The 26541-nt window shown below is 34.8% G+C and overlaps 1 protein-coding gene across 3 annotated transcripts in view; it reads right to left on the reverse strand.

The window, feature by feature from the left end:
* Positions 1–220: 220 nt before the first annotated feature.
* Positions 221–26541, reverse strand: part of SREK1 (splicing regulatory glutamic acid and lysine rich protein 1) — a 52881-nt gene continuing 26560 nt past the window's right edge. For 2 of the 3 annotated variants that reach the window (XM_027863509.1, XM_027863511.1), the window contains 7 exons: positions 24074–24204; positions 23110–23224; positions 19879–19998; positions 18311–18637; positions 9392–9487; positions 6233–6377; positions 221–4958 (listed from right to left, as the gene is read on the reverse strand). In XM_027863509.1, coding sequence (XP_027719310.1) covers positions 4806–4958; positions 6233–6377; positions 9392–9487; positions 18311–18637; positions 19879–19998; positions 23110–23224; positions 24074–24204 — 1087 coding nt within the window. In that variant the 3' untranslated portion in view covers positions 221–4805. The remainder of the gene's footprint in view (positions 4959–6232; positions 6378–9391; positions 9488–18310; positions 18638–19878; positions 19999–23109; positions 23225–24073; positions 24205–26541) is intronic. The other variant, XM_027863510.1, reaches the window with a different exon arrangement.

Consider the following 26541-nt stretch of genomic DNA (forward strand, 5'->3'; position numbering starts at 1 on the left):
ATTAATGTAGTTCTTACCTATAAAAAGAAATTTTTTTGCGGTAAATCACTACTGTGCAAAATATCAACACTTGTAATGGAGCTATCATGATACACCTGTCATGAAATAAAGATGGTCCAAGAGTCAACAGCATCAAAAGCAATTTCACAGAAGAGCTACTCTCTTCATGTGGCAAGATGACCCATGGACTATGCAAGTATGAATAAATGTCACAAAGTGATAAGATTTTTAAGAGTTTAATTTTATTAAAAATATAGCAACATAATAGCAGCATCATTGGACATAGCTTTACTAGTACCATTTAATATTGGCTCTACCCACAAATATATACCACCCATGTAGCACATCATTCCTTTAGATGTTTTAATTTAATTTAATTTAATTTTAATCTCTCTGCTTTATAACCAAGAGAATCATGTAACAAGCATTATTTGATAAAACTAAATGAGATCAAAATGTGGGATATCATTTAACTGTTCAACTGAATTGATTGTATAAGCTACACAGTAAGATCTAACCAAAAATAAACTGCTATGAAAATTAGGGAATTCTTGAGCAGATCCTTCTCTGCTTTATTCCCCAGCAGTTCATTATCCACTGGTAGCCTAAAATTGGTGCAAACCAACTTCAGTAGTTCTAGATTCTCCAAGTGATTTCCAAGAGTTTGAATTTACATCCAAAGTTAGAAGTAATTGTTTATGCTTTAAAGCTGCCTTAGAGCTAGTCTGGAGGGACCTAAAAACAATAAAGAATATGTTCTTCCATTCTAATGTAAGTGCCTCAGAGGTGAAATGCATGCAAGGTCATTCAAAATTTGGCAGTTTTTAATTTGAAAAATTATTAAGGTAAGGCGACATTTAAAAATCAGAAGAGACCAGAAGCTAAAATTTGTCATAAAAGTATCATATCTAAGACTGCTATAAATTGATACCAAATAAAATTCTAGGGCAGAGAACTGGAGTAAAATGAGAATAGATTTATTATAAATTAATAAATCCAACCTAACTGAACATGGTCAAGAAGTGTAGCTGGTTTAGTGGCTTTTGCCTTACGAATTATTTTTATTCCAGAGCAAGGGCACTTCACCAATGAAAATATTTTTTGGAAAGATAACTCACTGAGCAGCCCAGGATTGAGGGCCCATTTCTGCCCCTGAAAAGGACCTGTAAGGAAGGTTGAGGCACATCTGTTCAATGTTAGGGATATTCAGATTTCAGTTATTTATGCTGAAGGTGCCTCTCTCCAGAGTTGTCAATTCAGCACCTTTCAAAAGCATTACATTATTTTTGAAGTGTGAAGACAATCTGATTTTAAATTTTCAAATGTTATCAGCAGATGGGTGTAAAATAAGCTACTTTGAGCTGGCGCAACAGAATATATGAACCTACTGAATGGAGGGGTAGTGTGAAATAAAACTATGGAAACATATAGGGAACATTAGACACTCAATTCTCCTACTTGAGATCCCACAGAACTAGAATCTTAAGTTAATAGTACTGAATGGTACTGAATTTATGAAAGATAAATTATTCAAATTTATGGTTTTGATTTTTAAAAGCATACCATAAAATGGCTTAGTTTCTACTATTAATTCAGCTGCTAAGAATCAATCCATACACACAAATGCTTGAATAGGCTAAAAAACAAACCAAAAAAAAAAAACCCTTGCTATTTGATTTCCACAGAAATAATTCATCAATTTATAAGTTCCTTCATTTGAAGACTAAACCCTAGATTTGGGTCAGTGACTGTAATCTAAAAAGATAGGTAACGGTCTGAAAAAAATATTAGATACTGATAGTTCTGGAAATGGTTAGCACCATAGAAGAAAATCTCTTAATATCAAAAAGTATCTTAGATTATTGGTTATTTTAAAATACATGTTGAAATCCAAGTCTATAATATTCCCAACAATAGCAAAGTACTTTAGCTTCTCCAAGAAATGAATTCTGTAACATGGGGGGGGGCAAAAAGTAAACTACACAGAAAATATTTACTATGAAGTTAATTTGTATTGGATAAAAAAACTGTACTGGTTGAAACGAGGTACACATTTTTTAAAGTTAAGAAACCAGTTTATTTATTAAACCAAACTAAGGATGGCCTAACTTGTTGCTTATCTGTTCAGTATGTAACACTGTTGAGTAACAAGACTTGCCAGAAAGCAAGGCATATGTATTATCTACTGTGGTCCCAGAAAAGAAGAATTTTTTGAATTGTTTGTTTAATTAAGCTAAAAGGAAACCTACAAATTAGAGAGGTATTTAATCTCAAAAAGGTTGTCTCTAAATTCTTAATTCAAAATATTCCTGTCAAATGGGAAGCAAGAGAATGAGGCGATAAAATGAAAAACTAAGTCTTTAAGCAAAGTAAATTAAAATGTAATACAGTAGTAATGCTGAAATGGAAAATACACACTTTTTAGGACAACAGTGCTATCTCTGAATCTGGAAACTACTGCTATCAATCAGACTTTCTCACATCATTTAGGAAAATTCCACATTATAATCTAATTTAACTTTCTAGAGCTTTTTGTTTAGGTTTGTAAATCATTTGCTATTCATTTTCCAATTTAAAAAAAAATCAGTATCTTTGATTAAGATTATTTTTAAAAGTGAATACCAAGAAAAACCAGCAGCAGCAGCAGAAACCAAATTAATTTTAACTAACACAAGGTTCATTTAATTGAGATCAAAGTTCAACCAAAAAACAGAGCCTTAAATGACTGTTTTATAGACAGTCCATAAGCATGCACTTTTCAAATGAAAGGTCTCTACTAAACCAAGTAGAATTAGGGCAGGATTACACTAAAATGCTCTTCTGAAATGCATAAACAAAAACTTCCCTCTAAAACACTTGGTTTTATTAGTGAAATGGTATTAAGAATAACAAAGATTCTAACAATGTTTGCTCTATACTACTTACATATCATAAATAAGACAGTTGTTGCAAAACACACAATCCTCTGGTCTTTCCATCCACACAAGTTACTCTTTTATGAGAATAAGCTGTTTTACCAGCCAACTGAATGTGGCTGAAGCATTAAAAATGACCATCTATACTTTACATAGTAAAGCATTTTACAAAGTTTTAATGTACACAGTGGCAAAAAACTATAATTCTGAACATGTGAAGAGTGATTAAGCAGCTTCATAATCAAACCAGGATTCATTACTTGAAATATGGGCAACTTTCCATTCTCCACAAAACTTTAGTTTCAATAGTATTAACCATTAAAGGAAAATCAAATGAAAAGCAGGTAAGGAGCACACTATTCAGCTTTCTAAATTTACAGAAGTAACTTCCCATGAGGTAAGGCAACTGAGTAAATTTGATTGTATTATGTTGCATTAAAACAACTATACTTGATTTTGTATTAAGAGCTAATTAAAAGGTATGACTTCTTAAGGGAAAATCTAACAATGATGTAAGGAAATCTGAAAGCATGAGTTGAGCTTTTTGGAAAAAATCTTCATAAATGTCATTCTCCTACATTAAGTGCTTTCTTACAAAAAGCTGACCCCAAGAATGACTAATGACTTGTCATTTAAACTCAAGTAAATTTAACCCTTTGGGGAAAAAAATAAAAGAAAAAGCCATACATACCTTTACCCCTTTCAGGTACAGTTTTTGCACATCACATAACCAGCGTTAGAGAAAATGATTGTGAGGTAATGATTAAGGCCATCCAATGTAGAGAATTAAAGGGCTTCCTTTGATTTAGGAAAAATAAGAACATGCTTCACTTTCAGCTACAAGAGTATAAAACTGATGGTCCCCAAACTATATTTTTGCTTCATGCTATAAACCTGTCCTAAACTCTTTCTTGTATTAGGTGAACTAAGAAGCTGTTCTTTCATACTACTTGCACATTTCTCTATGGGGGTGGGTGGAATAGCTATCTAGGTTCAGTATGAACTGAGAATGACTAGCACATATAAAATACTAGAAAACACTAGAAGGCACTAAAGCTTCAGCTTGTGCTCCCATAGCCTGTTTTGAAAACCAGGTTTCCTTTTGTTAAGAACACCTATGCCATTTGCAGCTGACCAGACACAAAAATAAATTTCAAAATATTAACAAAGGTTAAAAGATATGCTCACTTTGGGAGGAAAAAAATTAAGCATATTAATATTCAACATGGTTGCTTTTCCTTTTTTGGAATGGAACAGTTAGCATGCACCACTAAACTACTTTTTCAAAAATGCACACATTTAAGCAATTTTAATCTGAAAAAATATTTTAGATAAAGAACTGGTGTCCCAAAACGTGAGCAAATGAAAACCTATTAGTAGGCATTTAACACGATCACTGTAAAACCGTGAAGTAATGTCTTATTTCATTTACAGGGGTGTATTTATATATTTTGCACCATTTTCAAGCACATCATCAAACAATATATATTGAAATTAAAACAAAAAAGCAAAATACAAAATTCAATAACTAGCAGTATTTGAACAGACTCCATTGCATGATCTTCCACTTTGCTGAGCACTGCAGACTCAGATCTTTGTAATGGTCCTTGGCAAACACTTAACAAATCAGTTCAAAAGGAGGTCAGCCATCATGGAAATAACATGGATTTTAGATGAGTCAGTTTGGGTAACATCCCTTGTTTTCATAATGTCCATGCTTGGTTTCCTTTCTCTGTAATAAGATGACCATAAAGTCATCTGACAACTGTAAGAGCTGTTCATACATATCGATATTCGACTGGACTGCTTTACTGTTGGTTTCTTAATGAGAGAATTAAAAGCTTTGGATTCCACTCTACGACTGAATTTAGTGGTACACATCTATTGGCCCTATACCGTTTCTGCCTTGGCAGTAAGGTTTTCTTCATTTGGTTGGCAATTCCCATTCTGCTGTACTTTGTTTTCATCTGTCTTTGGAGCTTCTTTGTCATCGTCTATTTTTTCACTTCCTATAACCGGTACTTCCTTACTGTGTTCTTTCTCCTAGAATATTAAAGATACACACATTTATTTTCGAGATTATCTATTTTTATCATTTTAACACATACATTAAGTTTTCAAAAATTAATTACAAATGGATTTTTCAACCAACTTTAAAAAAATTACATTTTTAAAGTTGCTGGACAAACAAATTAGGCAGTAGGGAAAAATGGTTAATGCTGGAATAGGAAAACTCAGTAAGTGCTACTGATTGACTAGAAGAGCAGGGTAAGCGAGTTTTCAACTGCTTCAAGGAATCCAGAGAATTTGCAATCCAGAAACCAAAAGAAAGAAACTAATATTTTGGGAAAGGGAGCTAGTATTTCTCAAAATGAAGCCTGCTCTGGGCAAAAGGGGAGAGGAGAGAAATGAAAAGAGAGTAGGATATCATAAAATTGACTTTTACCCAGAACTACTGCAAGCATTTTAGCTTCCTACCTATATATTAGCACGAACCTATGAGATAAAAAACCTTATCACTGACATGACTTTAAAATACAATCATATTTTACCAATATGATTACCAATCAGAGTTGATATATTTCCAAAATACCTTACAAACCTGGGAAAAGCTTAGTCAATTGGCAGAATGTGGCCTAACACTTAATGACATTTCTAATTCAACTAACTGGATTTTTATTTTACATTACCAAATAAATTATGTCCTGATTTTTCATCAGAACGACTACTAAGTTTACTGAAGCAAATATATTTTTTAAACAGAACTGAGAAGAAATAACATAGACCCAAGATCAGAAATTTTTTCTCACTTGTATGTACTCCAAAAATATCTTACTTCTATATCTACTATCTTCTTAAAATGAGGCAGCTAGGTGGCTCAGTTGATAGAGAGCCAGGCCTGGAGTCAGGAAGACCGAAGTTTTAATTTGGCCTCAGACACTTATTAGCTATGTGACCTGGGGCAAGTCATGTAACCCTGTTTGCCTCCGTTTCCTCATCTGTAAAATGAGCTGGAGAAGGAAATGACAAACCACTCTAGCAACTTTGCCAAGAAAACCCAAAAAAGAGACATGAACAGTTAGATACTACTGAAAAAGAATAAACAACAATCTTTTTAAAATACAGTTTGCAAATTTCACTTCAGTTGTCATTCAACAAATATTTATTAAGCAACTACAGTGTGCAAAGTTCATTTTATCTACTCCCTTCAAAAGTCTATTTTAAAACTAACAAGAATACATTTTTGTAGACTTAAGTCATAAAGACATTACTGGCCATCATTAATTTAACTCTAAATATTGGATAACTATGTTTACCTTCAGTGTACTTGTGTTCTTTTCCAATCTGTCTTTCACATCTTTGTCTTTAAAGCTCTTTTTCTTGGATGTTGAACGTTCTCTGTCTTTTCTTTCTATGTTTTGGTCCTTTTCTTTTTCCTTCTTTTTATCCTTCTTATTTCTGCTTAAGAACATTGATCAAAAGCATTAATTTCTAAAAATGCTGAAATGACATTTTTGTCACACTATTCTTACTTAGTAGTCTCAAATACTAACGCAAAAATTCCATAAAATACCAATTGCTCCTATGTGGTCATTATTTTTTTAAAACCATTTTGAAATGTCTTACTTTCTGTAGATCACACACTGAGTATTTAAAACAAAGTAATTTTATTATTAATTTTGGTAGGTCCAAAAAATAAGATAATCACTTTTCTAGATTTGTGATAAAGGAATACTCAAGTATTTTTTGTTCCCCTGGGGGAAAAAAATGCTGAGATAAGAGAGGAACAATAATACAGTATCAGGCAGAAACTATGAAAGCAGATTTCAGGACTCAAGCATTAGCATCATAACCCTGAAACTACAAAAAGAGAAAGCCCAGAAGCCACCTCCCTCCCCTTCACTAAATTAAAAACCTCATCATTATAATCACAAGAATGGACAAAAGCTAGACATGCTTCTAAGGACAAATCAATAATAATGGGAAAAAATTAAAAACTAAACTACTTGGAGGTGGTCTTCAACGTAATCATATGCTTCAGAAACACTGTTCCTTTTCTAAATGATTTGTTATTACTATTGGTTATAATGTTTTCATTCACTTGACTCTCAACAGAAAAATGTATTTTAAAATTAATATCCTGTCTTTCTTTAGGAATAATAATCTTTTAGGGATGATATCCTAATTTTCATAGCTTAATTCATACACTATATAATTAATAAATCTAAGCAAAATAACAGGGGAAAAATAAGAAACAGCAGCTCAAAAGAGGAATCCAAACATTTGAGAATGCTCTTTGTGAGTTAAGTATAAATACAAACCCAAGAAAGAAACAAATATTTCCTACACATCAACAAAAATTTAACCAAAACATGCAAAGTATTTTCAAACAGTCCAGAGTTCAAAATAAAATGGACTACCTGAAAATTAGTAAATAAATTCTGCAGCATTGTTTATACTCTAATCAATGTAATGACCTATCATGACCTTAAGAGACTGTTAGATAGGAAAATATGCCTCCCCTTCCCTCAACAGGGAGGTGGATAGACTATCTGTGTGGAAAGAGGTATATACATTGTCAGACATGGCCAACAAGTTGTTTTATTTTGCTTAAAAATACTTCCTTTGTTACAAGAGAGACTTTGATGGTAAGGTCACTGTGAAGTGATAAGGTGAAAACAAAATACAGCAACAAAACATTTTTAAAGCAGTCGTAAGTACAAGATTGTGAGTCATTATGCTGGAATTCTATTCCTGAACCTGCCACTAATGTCTCTGAATTCATAATTCTATCAGTCTATTTATTAACCTTGTAATGACACTATTAGACTAAAACAGAAAAGAATATGAAAGCATCAAGATAGACATATAATGATTTCATTACAGAAAAAAAAAGTGAATCTTATGTTGTTGCTGAGTCAGTGAATTCCTTCATCAAAGAAGATTTCTATGCTCCTTAATTTCCAGTTAAGGCCCAGTTAAAATCCCACCTTCAGTGAGAAGCCTTTCTCAATCCCCTTTTAATGCTAGTGCCTTCTCTCTGTGAATATCCTCAATTCATCCTGTGTATGTGTGTGTACACACACACACACACACACACACACACACAGATACAGATGTACATACAAACAGACACAGACACACATCTCTTGTTTCTACCTAGCTGTTTGTAGTCCTCTATTAGACTGTGAACTCCTTGACAGCAAGGACTGCCTGTTTGTTTATTTTTACCTTTCTCTTCTATTTCCAGAGCTTAGGACAGTGCCTGTCACATAGTAAACATTTAATAAATATATGTTGACTATTCACTGACTAACAAAGATGACCCAAAAAACCTAAGTCAATGTTGGAAGGGCTGTGGGAGGAAAAAATGCATAGTAAAACACTGTTGGTAGAGAAAGCTGTGAAATGGTCAACCTGTCCTGGACAACAATTTGAAACTGGGCAAGAAAAGAGACTGAATGGCTAGTAACCTTTGACTCAGTAGTTATCAGGGAGGTTAGAGACAGAAACAAAGTTCCAAAATTTACAAAATCATAGCAGCAAACAATTGGAAACAAAATAAATGCATGTTGGAGAATGGCTGAACTTAGAATATGATTGTAATTGAACATTTAGTGCGTATTAAGAAATGATAGACAGGTAGCATAGAAGTACAGCTTTGAAGTCAAGCGATCTTCTGCATTCAATTCCTGCCTCTGATACATATTAACTGTACGACCATGGCAGGTCATTAAACCTCTCAATGTCCCAGAGAACTCTTTAAGTACCCAAGTTACAAATGAGTTGCTGATCTGTATTCAATAATGCAACCAGAGTTTTCCTACATTCAGAGAAATGCAGAAGTTCTAAATGAACCAGTATTACTCGCTGCAAAGTGAACTAATGAGAACCAGAAGAATTATGTATACCATGATTCCAACAATGTAAATTAAAATATCACTAAAAAGGAGCAAACTTTGAGCTTGACACAAGTCAAAACTCTCTTTTGGCCTCAAAAAAAAATCATTTAGAGAACAGAAAATTAACTTATTTCCCTCCTCGGTATGGAAGCATGGTAATACTATAGCAGAATGTTGTCTACAATGTCAGACATGTTTACTATTAGCTATTTGTGCTTAACTGTTTTTCTTCGTTACAAGAGAGGATTCAGGGGCAGCTAGGTGGCGCAGTGGATAGAGCACTGGCCCCGGAGTCAGGAGGACCTGAATTTAAATCCGGCCTCAGTCACTTGACACTTATTGGCTGTGTGACCCTGGGCAAAAGTCACTTAACCCCAACTGCCTCACCAAAAAGCAAAAAAAACAAAAAACAAAAAAATACAAGAGAGGATTCAAACTGGGGGTGGAAGAAACATCCAGAAGTGACAACTGTTAAAATTAAATGATATCAATAAAACTTATTTTTTTAACTCAATTAAATCTACAGATTTCCCCCTTAAAAGTCTAAGTACATATGCTATTATATAAACTTACCTCCGGGGTGATGGAGACCGAGAAGACTTTCTTTTTAGGGTTTTTGATGTTTTTGGTGATTTGGAAGGACTTCTGCTCTTTCTCCTACGTCTTTCTCTGAAAATTTCAAGATATGGGTATTTTAAAACTAGAAATAACAAACACCATTTCAAATACCAAATAAAAAAACTTTATCTGAGGATGTTATATGGTCTCTAATTTACTACATATATAATAAATAAAACAGATTTATGCCACAATGAGAACAATGGAAATAAGGAAACCAAACTTCTATAAGTTTATGTTAAGAGAAGAAAAATTATCTTTTTTTCTTGGTCTCCATTTTGGCTACTCAAGTAAGAAAAAAATAACAGCAGCTATTTTGGATTCTCTCATAATAATTTCTGGTCTAGAAAGTGTTACTATTAAATCACCTCTCAAACATACTTTTAGCTTCTTGCTGTCCCGACTTTAGCTTCTTGGGGAATAGTAACTTGTTAGAGTCAAGGTAAGTTTTAATGAACTTTTTAAGCTCATTGGGAAAAAAATTACAAGTTGAACTTGAAAATTTTTCTCAACCAGAAGAATGAAAAATCCATTTCTTTCTTGCTTGTTTTCCAGAAAAACTTCCCTTTTTCACCCAAAGAGATATATCTGACCCTCTTTAACCCTCCTTACATTATTCTAGTGATAATCTAAAATTAATTATTATTAGTGGCATAGCTGTTATTAAAACATGGTCAAATCTTAATTTTGAACTGTGACACAAACTCACAACATTTTGGAGTAACAATGTGTATTACTGTTTTAAAAATCAACAAATATGGGGCAGCTAGATGGCGCAGTGGATAGAACACTGGCCCTGAAGTCAGGAGGACCTGAGCTCAAATACGGCCTCAGACACTTAACACTTACTAGATGTGTGACCCTGGGCAAGTTACTTAACCACATTGCTAGCCAAAAAGAAAAAAAAAAATCAACAAATAATAGCACAATGAAGACCTTCAAAACTAAAGCAAAAAGAGTCCACAACATTTTTAACAGTATTACACAAATGAAAAAAAAAAAAATTACACAATCTAAACTTGAACTGAAGGAGTTATTCAATTTGGGTAGCAGTGAACTTCTGAATATTTGCAAAATTATAGAATACATCTTAAGACGGATTCTAAAAAACATTTTGAAAGTCTGAAAGATTCACATATAAGAGTAGAACTCAAATGACAAATCTGAACAGTAGCTTTTGACCTCACTAAGCTTATCTAAAATTAGCAAAAATTTCTTTCATTTACAAATATCAGGAATAAAATATAACAATCAAGTACTCTAAGAATGTTAAATCACACACAAATAATTTCATAAGATAAGGACTTCAAATTTATTGTGACAGAGAACTTCTAATTTCACTGCAGACTCTACTCTCTTTAGCTATTTTTAAAAAGCTCTTCTAATACCATACACTTTCTCTTTGAAGCCTTCCCCTGGTGAAAATGAAATGATAATTTTTGCCCAAACCCAATGTCATTCTCAGCATAGAAGCATGGGTGCTATTTTAATAGCATGAATATTCACGAAATGTCACTGCATATCCAAATTTTAAATTTGTTTTCTAGTTCTGCTTTTCTTAGATCAGTAGGAAGCACACTGGTCCACAGAACGAGAAACATATCTGTTACAGTTGCATATGTAGAATCATGTAGATAGAAATGAATAAATATTTGTTGATGGTAGTAAACAAAATTATTTATACTCAATGGAGTTGATAAGTCTTAATTGCTACCAATTACACTTCCTTTACTGCAGCATGTCAGTAAATTACATAGCAAATAATTTATAGGACAACAGGAGACATCCAAAGGCAATCTTATCAATTAGTAAATTGAGTAAGACTTGAAGAAAACGTTACAGTCAAAAATATTCAAAAGACAATTTTAAGATCATAGCAGTGAAATAAGTTTTGCTTTATGAAGACTAAACTTCCTCAAAATTAAGACTATCTTATGATATATTTTGAATGAAGAGAAATTAAGAGTTGAGACTAGATGCAAGACAACAGGGCAAAAGAGACTTAAAAAGAGTAGTGAGTAGGACTAGGATTTTTGAGGTACTCTTTAGAATTAGAACCAGCAGGGCTTCATAATTGATGGTTTATGGAAAAAGAAGTCAAAGATGCTTTGAAAGTTTTGAGTCCAATGACTGGAAACTGTTGATGGTATAAACAAAAATGACATCAGAAAAGTATGGGTTTTAGTATAAGGAAGATAAGTTTAAGATTTGAGTTGTCAAAGGGATACATCCACATAGAACTACCCACTGGACACTTAGAAATGCAAGACCAGTTCTCAGGAGACATTTGAACTAAACACATAAGGATGACTAGGGAGTTATCTATATAGAAGATATATGTGGGAGGTGTTTAAGGCTGCTGGAGAGAGCAGAATAAAACCAACAGACTGTTAGGGACAGGACCTTGATTAATTCTCACATTTCTAGGGAGAAAAGGAAACAAAGAAACAAAGTAAACAAAGAAAAAAGACCCAGGATTAAGCAGTGTCACAGAAGGCAAGGGAAAAGAATATTTCAAAAAGAAAGCAATGAACAATGACAAGCAAAGCAGGAGAAGTGGAAAAAGACCATTATGCTTCCCCCCCCAATTTTATTTAATATTTTATTTTTTCCCAATTACATGTTAAGAGGCAGCTAGGTGGCACAGTGGATAGAACACCGGCCTTGAAATCAGGAGGACCTGAGTTCAAATCTGGCCTCAGACACACAACACTTACTAGCTGTGTGACCCTGGGCGAGTCACTTAACCCCATTGTCTAACCAAAAAAAAACAAAAAACAAAAAACCAAAAAAAAAAAAAAAAAAACCAATTACATGTTAAAACAATTTTAACATTTCTTTTTCTCAAATTTTGAGTTCCAAATTCTCTCCCTCCCCTCCCCATTGAGAAGGCAAGCAATTTGACATAAGTTATACATGTGTAGTGATGCAAAACATATTTCCACTTAAGTCATTCTGTGAAAGAAAACACAGACAAAAAGAAAAGAAAAATAAAGAAAGTAAAGAAAAAGTATCCTTGATCTGCATTCAGGCTTTCCCAGTTCCATCTCTAAAGATGGACAGCCCTTTCATCATAAGTCCTACAGAATTATCTTGGATCACTGTATTGCTGAGAATAGTTAAGTTATTCATAGTAGATCATCATGCAATATTGCTGTTACTACGTACAATGATATCCTGGTTCTGCTCATTTCACTTTGCATCAGTTCATGTAAGTCTTTCCAGGTTTTTCTGAGAGCATCCTGTTCATCATTTCTTACAGCACAATAGTATTCCACCACAATCATATACAATTTGTCCAGCCATTCCTCAATTGATGGACAACCCTTCAATTTCTAATTCTTTGCCACCACTAAAAATTTACTATATTTTTGTACACATAGGTCCTTTTTCTTTTTGTTTTTTATCTCTTTGGGATAGACCTAGTAGTGGTATTGCTGAGTCAAAGGGTAAGCATAGTTTCATAGCTCTTTGGGCATAGTTCCAAGTTGCTCTCCAGAATGGTTTAATCAGTATACAACTTCACCAATAGTACAACAGTGTTTTAATTTTCCCACATGCCCTCCAACGTGTCATTTTCCTTTTCTCTGGAAGAATTAGTATTAGCCAATCTGACAGGTGTGAAGTAGTAGTTCAGAGTTGCTTTAATTTGCACTTCTCTCATCAACAGTGATTTAGAACACTTTTTCCATATGATTATAGATAGCTTTACCTTGGCTGAAAACTGCCTATTCATATCCTTTGACCATTTACTGAGGACTGTCGCTTATTTAAATTTGACTCCGTTTTTTATATTTTTGAGAAATGAAGTCTGTGAGTATGTATATTATTTCTTCTCTAAGCCAATTTCAATGACAGTAAGGTACATGTGCTTTACTCCCTGCTTCCCCCATTTTCCCCTTCACAGTAAAATCTTTCAGCCTCTTTCATGTCAGATAATTTATCCCATTCTACCTCTCCCTTTCCCCTTCTCCCAGTGCCTTCTTTATTTTTTTATCATCCCTTAATTTTATTTTTTAGATAATCATACCATCACATTCAATTCACATCTCTGCTTTCTGTCTATGTATACTCGTTCTAACTGCCCTAAAGATGAGAAAGCTTTTAGGAGTTGTAAATATAATTTTCCTGAAACCTTTATCAGTTTAACCTTATCAAATCCCTATCCCTTATGATACCTCTTTCCTTTTTTATGCCTTTTTTTTTTTTGCTTCTTTTGCATTTTACATTTGAAATTAAGATTTTTTTATTCAGCTCTGGTCTTTCATCAGGAATGCTTGAAAATCCTTTATTTCACTGAATCTCCATTTTTTCCCCCTGAAGATTATACTAAATTTTGCTGAATGAGTCTTCATAATCCTAGCTCTTTTGCCCTCCAGAACATCATATTCCAAGCCCTCCAATCCTTTAATGTAGAAGCTGCTAAATCTTGTGTTATTCTGACTGTGGCTTCTTGATATTTGAACGGTTTCTTTTTGGCTGCTTGCAGTATTTTCGTCTTGATCTGGGTATTACACTATAATATTCCTAGGAGTTTTCATTTTGGGATATCTTTCAGGTGGTAACTGATTGGTGGATTCTTTCAATTTCTATTTTACCCTCTGGTTCTACAATATCAGGGTAGTTTTCCTTGATAATGTTTTGAAAGATGATATCTAGGCTCTTTTTTTTATCATGCCTTTCAGGTAGTCTAATAATTCTTAAATTATCTCTCCTGCAGCTATTTTTCATGTCAGTTATTTTTCCAATGAAGTATTTCATTTTTTTCTTCTATTTGTTCATTCTTTTAATGGCTTCTTGATGTCTCATAAAGTCATTAGCTTCCACTTGCCTAATTCTAACTTTTTAAGGAATCATTTTCTTCAGTGAGCTTCTGTACCAACTTTTCCATTTGGCCAATTCTACCTTTTAAACAGTTCTTCTCTTCAGTGAATTTTTGGATATCTTTTTCCATCTGGCCAATTCTGCTTTTCAAGGCATTCCTCTCTTCATTGAATTTTTGTGTCTCTTTCTGTTTTTTAAGATGTTATTTTCTTCAGGTGTTTTTGGTGCCTTCTTCATCAAGCTATTGATTCTTCTTGCATCACTCTCATTTCTCTTGCCAATTTTTCCTCTACCTCTCTTACATGATTTTGAAAATCCTTTTTGAGCTTTTCCATGACCTGAAACCAATTCATATTTTTCTTTGAGGCTTTGGATGCAGGAATTTTTACTTTGTTGTCTTCTTCTGAGTGTGTTTTGATCTTCCTTGACACCACTGTTAACTTTCTACAGTCAGAATCTTTTTCTATTGCTTGCCCATTCTACAGCCTATTTCTTGACTTTTAACTCTACGCTGATGTGGGGTTGTGCTTCCCAATTGGAGGAGGCACTGTCCCAAGCTTCAGGTTTTTTGTGCAGCTGTTTTCAGAGGTAATTTAGGGGACTTATAAGTTTTTGGCTCTTCCAAGTTGGTATGATCTAGGGAGAATGTTTACTACTCTCCTGTACTGGGCACTAGTTTGTGAGCAACCACAAGCACTTTTTTTTTCCTTAGGCAATTGGGGTTAAGTGACTTGCCCAGGGTGTCAAGTGTTTGGTCTGAGGCCAGATTTGAACTCAGGTCCTCCTGACTTCATGGCCAGTACTTCATGCACTGCGCCACCTAGCTGCCCCGCAAGCACTCTTTTCAATCCTGAAACTGTGACCAGGGACCCTGCTCCCCTACAGCTGCAAACTCTGCTGTGCTAGTGCTCCTCCTTGCACAAGGACTTAGACCTAGGACTGCAGCCCAGATCCAAGTATAAGTAATGCAACAAAGTCCTGCCCCTGTTGCTAGCAAAGGGAACCCTGTAAATCTCTGTCTGACCCACTGTCCGATCCCCTTACCATCTGTGGGCCAAGAGGCCTGGAAACCACCAGTGCTGCCACTGGTCACCCTGAGGCCTGCTCCTCGTTTGCTAGGGTTCAGTCTGAGCTGGCACAGTTTGCGCTCAACTGCGCTCCTCTCTCACCGTCGTGCAACAGACCTTTCTTGTCGATCTTCTAAGTTGTCTTAGGCTGGAAAATTGTTTCACCCCATCTTTTTGTGGATTCTGCCACTCTAGATTTAAAGGTATTTGGAGGAGTTCAAGGGAGAGCTGACTTTAATCTGTCATCTTGGCTCTGCCTCTCCCATTATGCTTTTTTTTTTATTAAAAGGTCACTACTGATATTTAAGACAGCATCTTCAGTAGCTAGAAACAAAAACCAGATTAAAATTGGCTTAAAGAGGATGTAGATATTGAAGCAATACAAGCATCAAAGTGTTTCCCGTGATTTCTGTTCTAAGACACCCTATCACTTTAAAAGAGACAGTTTGGCACAATGGATAGAGAACTAGCAGTGAAGCCAACAAGATATGGGTTTGAGTCCTGCCTAATTTATATTATATGATTCTAGTGGAGTTACTTAAACTTCTCAATGCCCGAGGCAGCTCTCTACAACCTACATCAGTAAAGGGACTTTCCTATACCAATGAAATCACAAGACACTGCAATCCCCCTTCCTGTACTAAGGGATCCTGTCGCTTTAAACTTTCTGTATCTGAAGGAGTTTTTAAAAGCCAAGTTCTAAGAATTGCTATGGAAACCTACATAGAAGCACATTAATTAACTTTAAAATTACGTACAGATAAGTCAAATAAGGACAGGAGCTCTTCCTTTTCACCTAAAAGTAGATGGAAAAAGACTTCTTTCTGCTTAGAGAAAAAAGTGTCATGGGCAGAAAGGAAATAGTGAGATCACAACATTTTCTTCACAAATCCTTTCTGGCCCCACTGCCAAGCAGTTCCACCTTGTGTTCTCCAAGACAGGATGAAGTAGGACTAAGAAAGAAGAGAAAAGGAGATGCCACATACACACACCCATTTAAAAAAAAAAATCCTAGGTTTCAAATAAACTTAAAGAGCAAACAAAGAGGTGGTTTACTAAATTAAATTTCAGAGTTCTAATATTAGTTCTAATCACTGTAAGATTGTGTCAGAATAAATCTTAACTTACTTTTAGTGTTTCACCATTTGCAAGTACCCTTGAAGGATTTTCCTCATAGTATCTATTATACAATGTTGCCTTTCCTTATGAAATGATTGTTACTTTTAAGAAAATTCTCCACTATAAACAGAACACCTGCTAAACTAAGATTAAATGCACTAATACTAGTACGAGCAGATGATGAAACATCCTTTGCTCCCCCTCCCTCTCAGTATTCTAAAGTAGGAAAAGCTGCATAAACAGTCAGATGAGGTCACTTTGATCTGTTTTTCCCTGTTACTGGGGGGAGAAGGAAACAAAATATAAGGAAATTAATGAGTAAATAAGAAGGCATTAAAAAAACTTGTCATTTTTTTAATACAGTGCTTAACTAAATAAAGTAACTGTCACATAAAACGTTATCCTTGAATCTTTCTAGCTTAGATCTGTGATTATGACACCGTGCTGCCACCTGGTGGCAGCATACCTAAACAGCAATTCTCAAGAAGTAAATAAGGCCACCCTTTCACCCTGCAATACTACTAGGTCTGTAGTATTTCCTTTGATCAAAGAGATCAAAGGAAAAAGACCTATATGTACAGGACTATTTAAAGCAACTCTTTTTGTGGTGGCAAAGAATTGGAAATTGGGGGATGCCCAGCAACTGGGGAATGGGTGAACAAGTTGTGGTACGTGATTAAGGAATACTATTTTACTATAAGAAATGACAAGCAGTATGCTCTCAGAAAAACCTGGGAAGACTTACACGAACTTACAAAGTGAAGTGAGCAGAACTAGGAGAATATTATACACAGTAACAGAAATATGTATGATGATCAACTGTGAATGACTTAGCTATTCTCAGCAATACAATAATCCAAGATAGTTCTGAAGGACTTAATGCTTTCCACCTCCAGAGAAGAACTGGCAGTCTGAATACAGAATGAAGCATACCTTTTTTTCACTTTCTTTTTCTTGGTTTTTGGGAGATTTTTTTTTTTGGTCTGTATTTTCTTTTACAATATGGCTAATATATGTTGACTGCACATGTCTGGCCGATATCAAATTACCTGCCTTTTCAGGGACAGGGAAGGAAAATGAGGGAGGGAAAGATTTTGGAACTTAATTTTAAAAAAAGTTATTGTTTTTAAATGCAATTGGAAAAAAATAATTTTTTAAAGTAAACGATGCCTTAATGTCCAAAAGGCAAAAGCAGCATAATGAAATAATAGGTGGTTATTCCCAAGGAAGGTCTGAATAACCAGGTAAGTTTCAAAAATCCTATCGATGATGCTAACTAATGATAATACATCCAAGGAAAATTCAATTGACCTGTAAGGGCATCAGCTATAAAATGACAGAGCTACACTAGATGAACTTCTGATATTCCTCCCATCTCTAGTATTTTAAAACCCTATGAAATTTATGAGAAAGATGGACCAGAATTATCTATTCCATTTTGATCTATACCAGAAACCATTTTGAAAAGCAAATACCATTTAATTTTTTAGGGGAAAAAGCAATCTAAGCAATAACATTCTCATTCACAAAATCAACTCTGCATTCTATGTCTAATAAAAATAAATAGTAAGAACAAATTTTCATAAAGCTGCTAAGACTCTAAAATTAATCTGTCTAAATTACCTTCTTCTTCATTGGTCTAAATATACCATAGGGGTGGGATTATCTGCTCCTATAGATCTCATCAAAAAATAAACAGTAAGGGAGGTCACTTTTCTGAGATTCTTTCTTGGAATTAAATTTTTACTACTGCTTTCTACTTGTGCGTAATTAACTCCATTCTCCTGTGGTAAAAAATTATGTTTCAATTAGACATCAACACAATTAAGAAAAACCCCAGCAAAAGTTTTAAACGTTAGCAAACCTGCTGGAACTACGAGATCTTCTTGATGCATTATAACTTCTGGGAGGTGTTCTGGATTTCTTATCCTTCTTTCTTTTTTCATCTATCTCTCTGGCTCTGTCCTTTTCTCGTTCTCTCTCTCTGTCCTGCTCCTTTTCTTTGTCTCGCTCCTTTTCCTGCTCTTTTTCTTGATCTTTTTCCCGATCTCTCTCTTTGTCCTTTTCTCGATCTCTTTCTTTATTTTTACTTCGTTCCTTTTCCTTTTCTCTGTCCCTATCCCTTTCTTTTTCTCTCAGTCTTTCTTTTTCCTTGATCTTTTCTCGGTTTTCTTTTTCTTTTTTCTTGTCCCTGTTAATAAAAAAAAGTAGAAAAGGAAAAAAATCACCACAGAAATGGTACTTGATACTCCCTTCTCTAACCAGACTAATACAAAAAAAAGTCAATAATTAGCCTAAATATTACATAACTGGACACGTAATAATCATTAAAATGCAACATAATCGACAAGTCTAGAAACTGAACAAGTGCAAATTTTGGCAGGAGACAATTTTGGCAGTCTCTTGAGTGACACTGAAATAAGTTAAAACAGGATAAGGACGTTTGGACAGGGGGCATTTTTTTGGAATAGAATCTCAAACCTTGGAGGAAAACAGGGGTTTTCAATGTGAATTAATTATTAAACTGAACAAAGACAACAGACAAACAAGCAGTATGTGCTCAATGAGAACTGCCTATTTATAGAAGATCAATCTAAAGAATGTCATTTTATTTAAAATTATCTGACCCTAAGATCCTGGTGAGGAAATGAGATCTGGCAAGGACAAACACAAAAGGGAAAGAGAGAGAATGAACATGTGTGCATGGGGTAGTGATCATGTGTACACGAGTGCGTGCATTGGTTATACCAGGTACTTACATCAAAAACCTGTTCTGTGACTCGTGCTATTTTGTGAGTGGGAGCAGACAGAGCTAACAAAATAATCAAGGCCAAATCAATTTTGCATCATATTTGCAATCTATGACAAACCTAGGTATCCAAAGTTATCAAGAATGCATACTTGTGTTTCACTTCAGAAAGCACAGGAAAACTTGTTACTACCTTTAATTATCAAATTTATTATGTGGAAAAATCATATGGTCCAAGAAAACTAACCAGGAGCCATCTCCCAATGCCATCAGTGCAAACCCACTTATAAGTCAGAAAACATATATTCTTGTTGGTGGCAGAAAAGGTAAATCCAATTTTAGTGTGGAATTGCTATTTCAATTTTCACTTAAGGAAAACGAACAAGACTAATTTCAGTCAAGAGTCTATTAGTTTGTTACATGAGATCTTTCTCTGAGGACTGGGTTGAGTTCTCAGGAAAATTATAATGATGCAAAAAATAAGACATCAATAAAAAACTTTTTTAAAGTGTCTATTAGTTATAAATGGAATAAAAGAATTTCATCTAATTTTTTATCCCTCAAGTCTGCCTGAAGTAACCTTACAAAGTTTAAGTAAATTGAGCCTTTTCAAAGTATTTGTTGAGACTCTCATACGCTTTCTGGAAAAAAAAAAAGTGATCCACAACTCTTTCTATACTCACCGGGAACGTGAGCGCGTCCTTGACTTTCGTCTCTCCTTAGATTTAGAACGTTTTTTGTAGGGGCTTTTAGATCTACGCCTATCTTTCTGTCTCGAACGTGACCTGTTATGGGATCTGCTCCTACAGTGGAAAAAATAACAGAATATACTTTGACCCAATTCATGGCATCTCAAGAAGTTGGGAAAGGAAGTTTCTATTGTCTCTTCTAATTCCTAAAAAACACCTACTGTCAAGAAATGAAGTATCTTTCATCAAATTTTCTACTCATAGAAAAAACATTTATTAATTCTGCTTTGGTTTAACAAATAAAAAAATTGACTAAAAAGTTCTTTTAAAATCAAGCTATAAATTTAAATAAAACTTTGACTCGATTTTTTTCTGGTTTTACAATTAAGAATTTAAATAGAGAAAAAAATCAAGCTATGTTTGCATAAGGTGATTTTATGGTACTAACTATAAAGTTCAAATTTTCTCAAAATTAGTACAGTAACTCAATGTATAAATTACCACACAATCATATATAAAATTAATGATTTTGAAGATATTTAAAATTTCAAACTAGAGTTCCATATATGTACATATAAAGTGAGGTAAATATGTGAAGTGCTTTATAAATTTTACATTGCTCTGTAAGTGTTGACTATTATTAGCTATTACATATACCATAGTATATATTACATGCTTTCAGAAATATATTTATATTCAATGATCTACAGTTATAAAATGCATAACTCATGTTTAATTTATGTTTTCTGAGTGAACTTGAAATTGAACTCTGAATAATGGTAAATTAGCAACAAAATATTTGTGCAAATTTTCCAATTAGTCAAAATGACTTCAAAAATCTTTGAGTGTCTTCATATCATTTTATCAGCAATATTTAAAGTTCAAAACTTAAATTACTCCAAGGCTTATTTTCATGTTATTACTAACAACTGTCCAGGATGCTGATTTCTTTTAAAATTCAGCTACCAGTAACCACTAATAGTTTGATAACAGGCATTAAGACAAAGCTGTAGCTTTTGCTTAGTTTGCAATTATCCCTGAAAATCACAAAGAAGTAGACTACATACGTATTTCATTCAATTTATAATTACATGTCACTGAATGTTAAATCTATTTGTGAAAACCTCAAAGAAAAATTAATCTTTTGAAGTGTTTTTACTACATCTTAAACTTGACTAATTGGTTCTAACAAAGTCTTCATCAAATGACTGTGATATTAATAAAATGAAAGGCATCAATAAAATTTAAAACATAACTAATTTCAAAGAGTAAAGTCCCCCTTAAGTTATCTTTTGATTCTAGTGAACTTTTTATTTTAATATAAAAATCCTCCAACATGCCCCCCCCCTTTTTTTAAAAAGAATAGCTGCTGCATTTTCTGGTTAGAATGAAATCATTTAAACATCTCTCTACTTAGCAACAAAGTAACATGCAAACACTATAATTTTCCGATTAGCTTCAAAAAAGCTAAAATCAAGAATAATTTCATCTAGCAATAAAGGAAAATTACAATGAGATTTATATGTATTTTAAAAGTTAGCCTTCTAAATACTACTTAAAAGTTAATGTTTAAATTTATTTAAAAGACAAGTTCATAACTTCTTAATAGGTTGTAACCAACCCTGCTGCTTACTAGGTCCTAACATCTCATCTCATCCTCACAGTGCTAATCCAAGACAAGATCAATTATGGAAGTTTCAGGATATAGAGGAAGAGTACGTTGCCCCATTTGACCCTACTACACCTCTGCTGTTGTCTTTCCTTTAAGAGTCTAAGTGAAAAAAATGAGAAAGGGTAGTATTCTTTCTTGAAAGACTATGTATTTCCCAGCAGGTATGAGCCAAACAAAACCATGTTTTCCTACTCTAATAGCACTGTAAAAGAAAATATTAAGGACAGATGGATTCAGGGTACAGAACTGAGACATATACTCAGGAAATAGATAGCGTGGCATTTGTTTTGCTTGACATATTTGTTACAGGGATTTTATTTTTCCCCCCGATTCCGAGTAGAGAGGGGAGAGAAAGAGGAGGAGAGAAATTTTTTTGTTAATTGGAAAAAAGAAAATATTAAAAACAATCCCTACCCAATCTAATAAGCAATTCAGAAATGCCTGCTGTGTACAAGGCAATGGGAACAAAGGCAGAAACAAAACCAAAAAAAACAGGGCTTCAAAAGAAAAATACATTAACTGATACAGAGTGAAGTGAGCAGAACCAGAACACTGTACACAGTAAAAGCAATACCGCACAATGAACAACTGTGAAAGACTTAGCTATTCTCAGCAATACAATGATCAGAGACAATCCCAAAGAACCTGTGAGAAAAGATGCTATCCACCTGCAGAGAAAAAAATTGATGGAGTCTGAATACAGACCAAAGCTTAGTATTTTTTACTTTTTTTTTTCTGGTTAAGTTTTCTTCCACAAAATTATTAACGTGGAAATTATGTGTTACATGACTACACACGTATGACCTATATCAGACTGCTTATCCACGGGAGATGGGAGGAAGAAATGGATAGAATTTGGAAATCAAAACTTTAACCAAAAAAAAAAAAGGAAAAGGGGCAAGATGAGAAGACAGTAGAAATTCCAAAAGGGGGCAAAACAGGAAGGTAGTAGAAATCCCAAAAGGAATTCATACTCTATTTCCTTCCTTGACAAAAGATAAAATCGAGCTACTGAACTTTTACAAGGTGTTCTCACATTTATTGTATAACAGACATGTTCTTTTAATTTCTATGGCATGACCTACCTCAAGAGATAAAACAACAGTCTTTATCATTTAGGCTAGATTTAGATCAAACAATTTAAACCACATCATTCACTTTAAATTACTTCTCATTCAGAACACATAAGGTAGTTTTGAAAATGAATCATTTATTTACACTCATAAAAGGCATTTTCACATTTCCTTACTTAATGTGGCTCCAGTTTCAAAAAAAAATAGGCTTAAGGGCTGACTAAAATTAAGAGAAATAACCATGATCTCTCACAGGAAAAATTGTGCTTTAAAATTACCCATTTTTATTTAATTAAAGCTTTAAAAAAACTAATACTAGCTTAGAATTAGAGTAAAATAAATACAAGTGCAATTTTTTCTGTTAACCACAGTAATAGCTACATGGTATCTAAACATCAATCTGAGTATTTAGGCTGTCCAGCTTTGATACTTGGACCAAAATCACCTGAGTTTTAAATTTAGAACTGAAACTCTTCTCACCTGTGTTTTGACGGTGATCTTTTCCTTCTAGAATGTGATTTTGAGCTAGACCTGGATTTTGAACGAGTATGGGAACGAGATCTGCCGCCTTTTCTTTCATTGCTCTTTCCAGACTCTGAGAGGAAAAAACCACTTTGCAGTGTAAGCTCAGAACAATTAAAGATCCCAGTTAATACTCAGGCACAAGTGGTATGTACCACACATAATGTAAGGGGCCTACTCTCTGTACATCCTCCTTCTTTGCAATTATCCTTCAGAAACATCCAAGAAAGTCATTGCATATACTCGGTGAGTGCAGCCATCCTGCAGCAGTACATATAAACCAGATGATTATAAACAGCTGTGCATAAGGAATGATCTGATGCTGCCATAATGCACATGATTATAACATGTCAATTTCACTATCTCAAAAAGAATTCTGAAGTCTTTTCTGATTTTTTTTTCTTTTGCTACAGTAGGAGATACAATTTGCAGAGCATTTGAAAATATGTTCAAATTGAACTTTCAGAATGCTTTTTTCCCCCAGTTAGCAGAGCACAGGTTTTAATATGGGTAGTATTTTTCTTAATAATATTAAATACTGGAGTCTGTTAGGATCATTGACTATTATGCTCTACATTTTCAGTTCATATATGAAAGAACATTAATCTGCTTAATGACAAACAGGCATAAAACATTTACCTTTTGTAATTTCAAAATCATTTTTTGAATATAGTATTTTAAACCAACTATTTAGTGAGCACTAATTTTACTAGTAAAATATCACGCAGATTATTCTAGTTTTATGTGCCTTAATGCTGAAGAGAAAAAATAACATTCATTAAAAGTAACTGATCTTAAAAATCATGTCATTGAGCATCAATTTCCTCATCTACATGAAGACTTAAGACTTCTAAGGTCCCTTTCAGCTCTAAGATTCTACCACTTCTAATGTATAATCTAAGTAACCACTCAATGAACCTACCTGGTTCAATAGCTGCTGAGATAAATGACTGGGCTTCTCGTACTCTCTTCATAACTTCTTCTAGTTCCTTAGCAGCAGCCTGAGGAGTCATCTCAGGGGGCTTTACTATTGCATTGTTGGAATGATTTATTCTAAATTTTAAAATGTCAGAACACACACACTTAAAAACACAAATTACTTTTTATGTGGCACACATAAACAAAAAAAACTTAAGAATCCCAACAAATAATACAACCAAACCCTTCTAACAACCAACTAACATAAGTCTTCTTTGCTTAGTCACTTGTTGCTGATGAAGCCAGAATGGTGAAAAGATCTATATGATCTTAAAGGATGCTAACAATGAACTACAAACTTTAAGTCAATATAAAGATGAACTGTTTTTGATTCTTGAGTTTAAGATTTGGCTTTTTCCCTATATCCACTTGCATACAATCAGCTCTGAAAAACTTTGAAAGATCAGAGAACACTTAATAAACAGACTTTCAGTTAGAATCCTTCCTAGGAGATCACAGCATCTACTTAGTGCCTATACAAGGATAGGGCTGAAAGAACTGGTATGCCTTGCCTCTCTCTTAGTATGGACAACAGCATTTTCACTTCTCCTCAAATCTGCCCCTCTCCTCCCAACTTCCCTCTATCTGTTGAACCACCATCCTTCCAGTCACCCATATTCACAAACTTCAGTTATCTAACTTGTCCCTCTCCCCAATCCCCAAATCTAATGCATTACCAAGTCCTCTTGGTCCTACCCTTTCATTGTCTCACATCCGTCCCCTTCTTCTCCAGTAATAGTGCCACCACCCTAGTACAAACTCTCATTACTGTTCACCAGAACCATAATAACCCTATAACTCATTTCTCTACCTCTCATCTTCCCCAAACCATCCTCCATAAAGCCACCAAACCAACCTTTCTAATGCTAAGTTCAAAAAACGTTACGCTCTTGTTGAAAAATTTCAGCAGTTCCTCATCACCAGTAGAATAAATAACAAACATCTATTCCTAACATCAGTAACAATCTAAAAATCTGGCTCAAATCTTCCAACACTACTTGCCTTCAAACATTCTATGTTCACCAATCCTACTCTTCAGAATTGTCAGACTGATCTTAGTTTCTTTTGCAGGTTCATCATCGATATCTCACACTGTACGTAGACGTATTTGAGAGCTCTTCCCTAGCCCTATTCTTTCTCCATCTTCTCTTAGTGTGCATGGTCTTGGCACACAGAAGGTACTTAATAAATGGTCATGTGATTGAGTTCATCAGGTCTCACAGATTCAAATATCTTCTCTATCCAGAATTTCCAAATCTACACATCCAGGCCACATCTCTCTCATGAGTTCTAGACCTGAATATTCAACTGCTTCCAGACATTTCCACCTGTATGTCCCCGTAAGAATCTCAAATCCAGCATGTCCAAATCAGAAATCACTGTCTTTCCCCTCAAACACTCCTCCTCCTAACTTCTGTTTCTACCAAGGGCACTATCACCCTTCCAGTCATCCAGGTTCTCAAACTATGGGCCATCCTAGACTCTGATGTCCAATGAGATGCCAAATCTACCTTGCCAATGTCTCTTACTTCTGTTCCCTGCTCTTCTCTCACATCAACATAAGCATCCTAGTCCAGGCCCTCATCCCTCTCACCTGACCTAACACCACAGCCTCTAATCCCTTAGTTAAGTCTCTCCCTTCTACTATCTATCCTTTCACACAAGCTGTTAAATTTGTATTTCCAAAGCCCAGTTCTGACTATGTCATTCACCTACTCAAAAGGCTTCAGTAGTTTCCTGAGTGCCTTTAAGATAAAACACAAACTCCCATTTGGCATTTAAAGCCCTTCACAATCAATCTCCAGCCTATCTTTACAGGCTGACTATATATTCCTCCAGTCATATACTCTACATTCCAATTAAACTTGCTACCTATTTGCTGTTCCTGTGTATGCATCATTCCATCTACTACCTCCATGCCTTTTCACAGGCCGCTCTCCATGCTTGGGATGCATTCCCCCTTTACTTTTGACTCATAATCCCCAGGTCCCTTTAAATTACAGCTCAAGTACTACGAACAAGGCCTTTCCAAACTCCCCCTATTTTTAGTGCCCTCCTTCCTTCAACTACTGAGCCTGCTACTTTCCAGCCTTCTTCATGCCTGCCTCCTTGCATTACACCAGGTCAGAGGTGGGGAACCTGCGAATTTGTTGTGTTAAGTTTGGACTGAGTCCAAGGGCCGCATTTGAGGACCTAGAAGGCCACATGTGGCCTTGAGGCCGCAGGTTCCCCACCCCTTGGCCAGACTCTTCCGTCCCTACTCCAGGGACCTGCTTGCCCCTGACTGGTAAAGCTCTCCGTAACTGGGCCCAGAGCCCCCATACTGAAAGCTGCACTCTAGCCATCTTCATGCCATGTCGGTACCTGAGTGCTCTGCCTTGCCCTCCCTTTCCACTTCTACCTCATGGATCA

Source organism: Vombatus ursinus, unplaced genomic scaffold (assembly GCF_900497805.2).
Source record: "Vombatus ursinus unplaced genomic scaffold, bare-nosed wombat genome assembly UNPS02014772.1, whole genome shotgun sequence".
Lineage (NCBI taxonomy): Eukaryota > Metazoa > Chordata > Mammalia > Diprotodontia > Vombatidae > Vombatus > Vombatus ursinus.